General features: G+C 56.5%; 2 protein-coding genes across 2 annotated transcripts; both read right to left on the reverse strand.

The window, feature by feature from the left end:
- Positions 1-2129: 2129 nt before the first annotated feature.
- Positions 2130-4823, reverse strand: LINJ_35_3240 (conserved hypothetical protein; the record flags this gene model as incomplete). The annotated part of the gene is made up of 1 exon (XM_001469092.1): positions 2130-4823. The coding sequence occupies one exon, from the start codon at positions 4821-4823 to the stop codon at positions 2130-2132; it is 2694 nt and encodes an 897-aa protein (XP_001469129.1).
- Positions 4824-6724: 1901 nt separating this feature from the next.
- On the reverse strand, positions 6725-8839 carry LINJ_35_3250 (conserved hypothetical protein; the record flags this gene model as incomplete). Its single annotated transcript, XM_001469093.1, has 1 exon — positions 6725-8839. The coding sequence occupies one exon, from the start codon at positions 8837-8839 to the stop codon at positions 6725-6727; it is 2115 nt and encodes a 704-aa protein (XP_001469130.1).
- Between the last annotated feature and the right edge of the window lie 1296 nt (positions 8840-10135).

Here is a 10135-nt window from a genome sequence, read left to right on the forward strand (position 1 = left end):
GTTCGATTCGGGGAGCGGTCAGAGACACTGCTTGTGAGCAAGCAGCAAGTGGCAAAGCAACGGTGTGTGTATGGATTATGTGTGATCAGGTAAAGAATGGGAAGATGGGACAATACAGGCAAGTCAGGTGGAGGTCCTTCGGATAATATCAAAACCTGAAGTAAAAAAGGGGGTGGGCAGATGCCCTCGCAAAGGTAAAGAGAAGAGGATCACAGAGAAAGCCAAGCACGGTGAAAGATGGGCATGGGTGAGGAGGTGCCACAAGCCAGCACAAGAGCGCGAGCAAGCAAGCAAGCAGAAGGCAAACGCCGTTGCAGCAGCATGCGCGATCGGCCAAAGAGGAGTACGAAGAGTGGTGCACGGTGAGAGAAAGCTGAGCGCTTTCATGCGGAAATCAGCTCTCGTTTCCCGTACACCTGACGGCTCCGCAGAGCGTGCTATGGCACAGCAGGCGCTACTGCTGAGCTACCTTTTTCCTTTTTCGTTGCTGCAGTATTGAGCTGTGGGCGTGAGCCTACATGTATTTGATGTGTACTTGGGATGTGTTAGTTGTCCGACACCTGCTTAGAAGGTAATTCCTGATCTCCTTTACTTCGGTCTCTTGCATTCTCCTCATCTGCGCACCGTTTCGGGGAGGTGTAGAAAAAGGGGTGTTAGCCAACTGCACAAAGCAGGTAGACCCGAGAAATGGGGAGGGAGCGCTGCCTGCGCGTGGTGCAGTAAAGCGCACCAGAAGTGAGAAAGAAACAGGTAGTGGCAGGCAGTTTCTTCACACACACACACAAACGAAAGAAACATCAAAAAAAAAGTGAAAACGAAACGCATACACAAAAGCAGGCACAGGCGTGGGCAACAGCAGCAGCAGCAACAGCATACACAAACAGCATGAACATATAAATAATGGTTCAGAGGAAGAAGGAAGATTCACGAGAAAGGTAAGCAAGCATGAAAGTGGTCGATACTCGCGTTTCTTTCCGCGGCTGCTGTTTGCTTTGTTTTTTTTTTGTCGTTGGATTGCTTCGCAAAATTTAATGTCCACAAGATATAGATAAACGCGACGGCAAAAAGAAAACACCAAGACACGTCAGCGGCGCAGGAGATGTGCACGAATAACAGGAAGAGAACGGGTGCAGTTGCTGGGAGGTGCGCTTCGTGTACACGCGCTCTCAACTGTGTGGCAAGTAAGAAGATGGTCCTTCAGCGGCGTAGAGAGAGAGCGAGAGGCAGCGCAAGAAAGCAGAAGGTCAGCAAGAAAACAAAGAAGCACACACACGTACAGTCACAGCAAAAAAAAAAACGCAGCAGAGAAATCAAGGCAGCAAAACAGCAGTACACCACCACCACCACCACCACCCACACACACGCAAACCATGTTCGATCCGTCAAAACTATAAGCAGGATAGAAGCACGCAGCGGGGCAGCCAAACGACAATCGCGTACGCAGAGCTTTTATAGGCAACTGGTGTTGAGCTTTTCCCTTTTTTCTTCGTTTTGCCAACTTCACTCATTTCACGTCGCCGCACATGCACGCGCGCTCTCACGCCTACGCGAAGACACTGCGACACCAACACTCGAAAAGACGACGAAGTGGGAATCAATAATGCAAACCCGAAAAAAAAAAGAAAGGGAGGGGGATGGTGATGCAACAGAAAAAAAAGTGCGAGGAGAGATTATGCAAGAAGCGCACACCGAAGTCGAAATCCAGCGCACCATGGTACACATGTGCAGCAACAAAACCCTCGCTGTCTCCAAAGCAGAACACCCACACACTTATGCGACTTTACCTCGCCCTGCAACATCTCCGTCCTCTTCCAGAAACCCACCAGATTTCCTTTTTTCGATGCTCTTCTTCGTCCGCTGCTGAAAGTGGCATCTCTCATTTCGACTCGCCACATGGCATGAGGGAGAGCCTTCTAAGAACTCGAGGACGCCCGCAACCATGTACTAGATGCAGCCGGTATGGGGGGGGGGAGGGGGTCATCGTGGAGTGGGAGGGGTGTGTCAGTGCACAAAAGAATGAGCGATGAGGCGCCTCCTCCACAGAGGTGAGGGTGGCGCCCGCAATCTGTGAAGAGCAAGCCGGCAACCCCCGCCCCAAACGGTAAAGCCAATGCTATCGTGCCCCGGCTTCACGCGCTGTCGAGAGCGGCGTCAAGCTTTGTCTCGTCCCACAGCCCACGTGCCACGCAGATGCACCCATACGTCAGCAACAGCAGGAGACCAGCTTTCGGCTCATAAACGTTGCAAATGCCTGCCATCGCCCCAGGCGCACGCGATCCGAAGAGAAGGGCAAAGACAAAACTCATGGCGCTGATAATAAACAGCTTGAGCGCGATTGCAGCGATCAGACGGGCCCCGCACAAGAAGCATGCCATGGCCCCCTTCGGAACGCGGTTCGTCGGCGATAAATCCTCGTCGAGGTCGACGGCGTCGTTCTGCCACTCCACTGCGCTTATGTACTCAGCCCCGCCAGCGCTGGAGCAGCCGAGATGATGCAGTGGCTCCACGCTCAAGGGAAAGCCACCGGCGCCCTCCTGTGAGCCGGCGGCGGCGGTCCTACCTTTTGCGCGCAACCCTTTAAGGCGCAGCTGCTCCACCGCGCTGCGAAGGCGTCGCATGCGCCAGCCGTCAGGCCGGCAAGAGAAGTGCACGACTGCCGCAAATGCCACCTCCCAGGCAACTGAAAAGATGCCGAACCACAGCGTTGCCGCGTTGCGGGGTTGCGCGAGCACATTGAAGAAGATGAGAAAGGCTGCCACGGCTCGCAATCCGGAGGAGACAAATGCGGCATGAACAACACTTCGCTGTCGGTAGATCCGCCGGTTCAGTGACTCCGTCAAGTCGCCTGAGGCACCGACGGCGGCAGCGGTATCAAAGGCAGGGTGTGTGCAGATCGTCCGGGAGGCACCTGCGCGTGCCAAGGTTGCATCCTCGCCAAGGTCCGCCTCGAAGCTCTTGCCGGCGAGACCCATGAGGGCGCTGCCGTAAGACGCACATACCACAGGACATGCTGCGGCAACCGTAATTTCCAGGTTCGGCGACGGTGGTGAGCCGTCGATCCGCGACGCCGCCGTGGCAGGCACCAACGTGGCCGGCATCGCAGGCGGCCGTAGCGAACAATTGGTCCTATGCTCCTCGGAGAGTCCTCCGCAGCTGCTCATGAAAGCGACGGTGGGGTCGCGGTGCCCGTCCTCTGGCACGGCGCACTTCTCAGCCTCCCACCCCTCCTCCCTGTACCGCTGGCCTGATACCGAGTCGCCCTCTTTCAGCGGTATTCTGCTTTCCATGCGGTGAAGACTGCCGTTGCCACTCCCAACGGCCTCCGTGTCTTCCGCACATTCACCTAGGTTGCGCCCATGATTGTTAATAGTGACTGAGTTGCTCGAAGACTGCGCGGGTGTTCCGGTGGGCAAGCGGATCCTTTCACAGCCTTCGCCGGCTTTTGGGTACTCATTGGGCCGCTGAGAGTGTGCAGGTGCAGAGGCGGTCGCAGTCCGCGACTGACCGCTGGAGTGATTCTGCGACGCACTGTCGGGCATGTGGTCGTGGTGATGACTCGCAGACTTCGGCATTTGTGGTGGCAGCTGCTGAGGCGTGCGCATCTGCGTCGGAAGGCCTGAGGAGCTGCACCTGGGGCCTTCGCTTTTTGAGGCGGCCCTTGCGGGCAGCCTGGTGGGGGGCGCGAACGGGTTTGCTGCATAAACCGGCGACACCGCCTCCATGCGACTTTCTGTAGTGGACGGCACACGGCGATTCGCGTGCCGTTTGTCAAGAATCTCACCGCTCTGTCTCGGCTGCACGCGACCGCCAGCGAAGCTGAACGGCACATCCGCATCGTTGTCTACTTCCTCGGCTTCGTCTTCAAAGCTGGCACACTCGTCTTCGCCACCATTGACATACCCGCCGCCGCTGCCGCCCTCCGCGGCGCAACGCTCCTTCTCTAGGATGAGCAGGATCGGGTCCCGTGGCTCTGCATCGGCGCCCTCTACGAGCCAGTTTACCCCCTCCGATTTTTCCAGGTGGTACACCTGGTTGCCAACACCGTAGCGCCGCATGATTACAAACGACAAAAAATCCGTCTCGTAGACGACGCGGGCGGGGTAGAAGTGCGAGACGACAGAGCCGAGCGCGTCGCCGTGAGTGACGAGAATAACGTCGCGAGGTGGGAATTCCGACAACATGCTCGAGCTTTTCTCTTTACCGCACGCCACCGATTTTGATGACGTGCTGCGCGGCGGCAGCCGGCTCACTTTCCGGTTTGTGACGGCTTCTGGGACGGCGGCACCGTGTGCAGTCGGCGACTCTTCTTCTGTCGTGCGAGACGCATCTTTGAGGGATCTGGTAGCCGTCATAAGTCCGCCGTATAAGTCACCGTTTCGGAGAAAGCTGGCGACGTACCGCTCCGTCGCCATTTCGATGGACTCCCCCCACGCGGGTAGCCGCCCCACGACACATGACTTCGACGGTATCGGCAGCTTCGGTGCACGTGATGCCTTGATACGGATTGGGCCAAACACCTCGGCTAGGGTGTTGTCAATCACCATGGAGTGCGCCGCTCCGATGCCGTGGTGCTGCAGCGCCTCTGCCGTCTGCAACGTGCGAAGAAACGGCGAAACAACGAGGGCAGCAGAGCGGGCTGCATCTTTGCCGAGGTGGTGCTGGAGACGAGCTGCCAGTGCCTTTATGGCAACCACGCCAGCCTCTGACAAAGGCGGGTTAGACTCGGCTGTCGCATCAGGGTAGCTATCGCGCCGCTCGCCGTGGCGCAACACCACAACGCGCTGCGAAGGGTACGGGAGAGCAGTGCTGGAGATCGCTGGCATGATTAATGGCGAGGGAGGGTGGGTCGTGCTTGCAGCAGGAGCCAGATGTGCAAAAATGTGCACACGCAAGCACGCATTCAAGCCGAACCTCACGCGCAGGCGTTGATGCGTTTTCTTGTTTTTTTTTTGCTTAGCTCCAAGCGTTCAACGAAGAAACCATCGCACGAACAACGAGCGCGTACTACAAGAAAAGAGAAAAGTGATGATAGAGAGAGAAGGGCAGAGCAACAGATAAGGAAACACGCAGACGGTCGACGGCAAACAAAACGATAGAGAGAAAGCGCCACCGCCGCCGCCCTTTCCTCCCTCGTCTCTTTTTGTGCGAGGAGGCTGTCGCTTCGCGAGTCAGCTGATCTGTGCCTCCGCCTATTTTCCTAGTGTGAGCCTGCGCGAGAGAGGCAAGATATGTGGGCCGCTGCTGTGTTTGATGGCGCTGAAGAAGGGCTCGCCTGACTTTGGTAGAGCGTACACATACCAGAGAAAAACAAAGTGGCGTGAGCACCCAAGAAGCTAGAGGTAGGCAGGGAGAGGGAGTTGATGCAATGCACAAAATCGGTATGGTATCGAAAGATGTGGAAACGTCTAGGGAAAAAAGCCGGCTGGCGTGTTCAGCGTCGCGCGTGCGCTCATGTACGTTCGCGCGGCGGCACACCGCATTACTCGCTGCAACGCACCGCAACATCGGTGAAAGAAGCGGAGAAAGATGACCACGACACGCGCTGGAGAGCTGCCGCAATGGTGTCCCACCGACTGGTGCCCCCCTCCAAACAGTGTTGGGGTACAGCTTCCCATCATCGACGCAAGTGCGAAACAGCATTAAACGTCACTTGCCAGGCCTAGATGCCGCAGCGTTGCGTAGGATCTGATGCAGCCATCTGTGTGTTGCGCGTGAGATTGATTTGATGCTTTTTTTTGTTTGTTTTCCGTTGTTGCTTCGTGTTATTCCTGTTCCTCCTTTCATGTATGTGTGTGCACCTGTGTGCGGATCTTTTACTGCGGTCCTTCGGTCGCGCTGCTTATGCTGCTGTTTTTTCTGTTTTCTCCGCCCAAGACGGAGCTGAAGTAGTACATGGAGGCTGACGCACAGACACCCACGGACGCGGGTGTCTGTGCGCAACTTCAGGCCTGCAGGTATCACATCGTTTTGGATCGGTGGCGGTCCGCATCCACGGAAGAAGCGTGAAAAAAAAAGCCGACATTATCACCTGACATCACCGCACACTTCGAAAGCACAGCCGCCCCTTGCATAGAGGCAAGCAAGCACCTGTGCTTGATGGTGCGTGTCGTTGGCTTCCTTTTATTTTCTCTCGTCCTGCCTCTCACGGCGAAAACAGGAGTGAGAAGGAAAAGAAAACACGGGAGCAACCAAGACGAGCATGAGCAAGTCGATGAAACACACACACGCACACAAACCCTGAGAAGCAACAGGACATCTACAACAAACAACAACAGAAGCAAGAAGAAACAAAATAAAAACAAAAACCGAGTGGAAGAAGAAGCGATGCAGAGCACCCACAAAAAAAAACATACACCGATGCTTTACATTTTTTTTCGTCTCTCTCCCGTTACGTTGACACGACGCCCCCTCCCACCACCACCAACACCACCACATAAAAAAAATGGGTTGTCGTTTGCTTGCGTGCCTGATGTCTCTTCGTGTGCATCTCCTCATCAGAATATTGGCATGGACGAATCAGGGGGAAAGGAGAGAGGGGCAGGAGCGGGAACGATGCTCCCTCTTTCTCTTCCTGCCTGCGTGTTTGTGTGTCTGGTTTTTGTTGCTCTTGTTGTTGCTTTTGGGTGAGGGGGGCGACAAGGACGACACACACGCGCACAGGCACAGGCGCAGATATGAATAAATCAACAACAGGGTCGACGTGGAATGAGAGAGCCGTCGTCAGTCAGTCGCCCAAGTACGGCGGCGGCAGTGGTGGGGGCGGAAACATGTCACCTACGTCATCCCCACCTGCAACGTACGGAGGAGGCAACGCGTAAGGCGGCAAGCTCGGCGAGGCACCAACGTGCGAGAGACGTGAGGAGCGCGGGGCGGGGCGGTACTCTGGTGCAGGGCTGAGCGCCTCCACGTAGGACGGCGGCGGCGGTGGTGGCGGTGGCGGCGGTGGAAACCCGACGCCGTCACGGAGGCTCGGCAGACCAGCGTAGTCGCCGTACAAAGCCTCGATTTTCGGCGGCGGTGTCGGGCGGTACTCGGGGGAATTGGCGATGAGCTGAAAATGAGGGACAAACTCCTTTGCAGCGGCGTTCATGTGCGAGCCACTCGGCGAGGACATGACGTCGATCCGCTTGTCTTTTTCAGCTCCTGACGCGGCAGGCGCAGCTCCGCCGCCCATCGCTTTCGGTGGCGAAATTGGAGCTGCGGAGGCGGCTGCAATGGCATGAGCTCTCGCTGCAATCGCCCCCGCCACCGCTGCGGCTCGATCGACAAAGCCACCGAAGGAGCTGGCATTCGGAACGGCAGCAGCAGCACCAGATAGCGTTGACCCTGTCTGAACCACATAGGCTGGCGTAGGAGAAGTGGAGACCGGCCGCACCATGCTGGTCTCGGATTTGCCGGTTGGAATCGACGCAGCACCTACGTGGGCGGCGGCGACAGAGGTGGTTTCACAAGCAGCGCCCCCATTTCCGTTGCCAGCAGGTTTGGCCTTCCCATGCAGCGCTGTTGTGGTGTTGTCGATAGTAAGGAGAGAAGGGCTAGAGGTCGGCGAAGAGCTCATGCAAGAGTTGTGAGCCGCCGTGCTTGCGGCAGCACCGCCGCTCCCCGTCTTTGCGAAGCTGTCACCTGCGCCATCGCAGTCGCGCTCCGTTTTCACTGGATTGCCGCGGCGGCTGGGAGAGATGTACGGAGGCGACACCTGCACTCGCAACGTACATCCACGAGTGTTCTTGCCGTCCACATCTAGCGCCTTGCGCGTCGCCTCAAGGTTCGCGAACGTGATGAAGGCGCGTCGACGGTGAGATGGCGCCTTATCCTCAACAAACGCCGACGAGACAATCGGAAGCGGCTCGAAGAAGGATAGCACTTCTGCTAAAGTCGCGCCTTCGTACAGGTTGTACACAACGACGGTGTTCAGAGTCTGCGGCAGGTGCGTCCAATGCTTCTTCACATCGTCCCAGTGCTGGTCGCGTAACTTGCGTAGGGTGGCGTCCTCGAGCGAGGGCACGGGAACGAGTGGGGAGACAGGACGGAGGATGAATGGGAGCAGATCGCCTTCGTCGTCCGAGTCCTCGTCCTCGTACTTCTCCAGCAGGTCGCAGGCATCTTGGGAGGACGGCATAATGATGACACCGCCGTCTTGCGGCCGCTGCTCATCGTGGTAGCGCAGGTCGAACTCGGACCAGCCACTGAACTCCTGAAACTCACGCAGCGCCTCCGCCGGGTCCCAGTCCTTGTGAAAGCGAATGCCGACGAGGTGGCTGTGGGTGGCGAGACTTAAGCCGTAATCGAGCAGCAGATAAAAGCCCAATCCGTGCACGTCGTCGAGCGAGCTGTCGGACGAAAACTCGGAGTAGTCGATGAAGCTTGCCTCAAACTCGTTACTGGTCCCAGCGGTAGCGGCAGCGTTGTCAGTGGTCGCGTCGGAACCCACAGACGCAGAGGGCAAAGCAGGAGAGGCGGCGGGGCTCATCCACTTCCTTGCCTTCGCAGCCGGCTCCACCTGTAGGCATTCCAGAATCTCCTTAACGTGAAGAGCCCCGGGCAGATAATCGGCGTACCGCAACAGCGGCATCAAGGCGGTGCCTGTCAGGACAGACTCCGCCTCGCCGTGCTCGCAGTCCAGTCCAAACCGCTTGGCACAGAGTGACAGCAGCTTGCGGAGCGTCGGCGCGAAGACGGGAAAGTGGAGGCGGAATGGACGGCGAGTGCCCACCTCGTTCACGCAAAGCACCACATCATACTCGATGCCGAGCAAGAAGCGCAGCGATGACGGAACGCTCAAAGCCTTTAGCTCAAGGAAGTCAAGCCCGTACTGATTGAGGTCGTGTACGGTTTTCATTATTTGTGCAGCGAATTGGAGGCCTTTCCTTTCTAAGCTTCGCTTCCTTTGAAGTTCGTGCTTGCTCTTCGCTGGGGAAGCGCACGTCGACTGACGAAGACACACACACACACGCAGACACACGTTGTAACGACGACGTGACAATGATGAAAGGGTATTTGTGTGTATGTGTGTGTGTGTGTTGGAGATGTGCTGCCGCGCACGAAATGGTCAGGAAGCAGAAACAAAGAGAAGGCAAGCCACTCAATTAAAAGAAAAAAGAGAAGACGGTGGCAGAGGAGTGGCGCAGAACTGGACCTGTTCCCGTCCCGTCTCGTCACGAACTTTGCTCGTCAACTTCAGAGCCCGATCGTTCTATGTGGGGCGATCGCGGGAAGGAAAGAAAAAGAGTACACTCTGACAGAAGCGGCGAAACGGGAGAGATGCGGAATGAGGTGACAGCGACGGTGGAGCTATGCCGCCTATCCGTACCAGAGCAGGTGTGGGGGAGGGAGAGGGGGGGGGAGAGAAATGCGACGTTGCTTCCTCAACTTTTACCCTCTGCAGTCATAGTGCGCTGGCTGCTCTGATCACGTGCGCCCTTGCCACGGCGATGACGTGCCCTGAGCCTGTTCTTTGCTTGACAGAGCAAACAGGAAAGAGAGAGCGAACGCGAAACGATGCGCCGCGAAGCACAACAGCAAAGCCACAAGAACAGCGAAAAGGGGAAATAAATATATAACGGAACACGATGCGGCGTGGTCCGGGGTGGTGAGACAGATAAAGGTCAAACAAAGACGAGAAACAAGAGAGTCGATGGACAAGGCGGAGGCTCGGGGGTGGGGGTTGATGATGGTGGTCGTGGCCTCGAAAAGTGCGGCGATAGTGAAGCCGAGAAAACGGGTGAAATAAAAACAGGCGCAATATATGGAGATCTGTGTGCGTAGTCAAGCCAAACAAGCGAGAAAGGTGTAGCGAAAAGGAAGATGTATATATATGTGTGTGTGTGCACGGGAATGTGTGTGCTCGAGATAGAATGTGCGCCAGCCAATAAGTGCACGTGCGCGCTGTGCGCGCTTCCTCGTGTGGCTTCCTTTTTCTTTCCTTTTCTTTTTCTTCGGGGGGAGGGGAAGAGTCGACAAGCGTTACAGTGTTTTTTCCTTCTCCCTTTATTTAGTATTGTTGTCGTTGATTCTCGCTGTGTGTGTGTGTGTGTGTGTCGGTACTGGTGAAATGGAAGGAGGCGTAGGTAAAGTGGTTATGATCACAGTGCGTGACAGGCTTGTTGGGATGTGATGTTGTTTTTCTTTTCAGCTC

This window comes from Leishmania infantum, chromosome 35 (assembly GCF_000002875.2).
Source record: "Leishmania infantum JPCM5 genome chromosome 35".
In the NCBI taxonomy this organism is placed as follows: domain Eukaryota; phylum Euglenozoa; class Kinetoplastea; order Trypanosomatida; family Trypanosomatidae; genus Leishmania; species Leishmania infantum.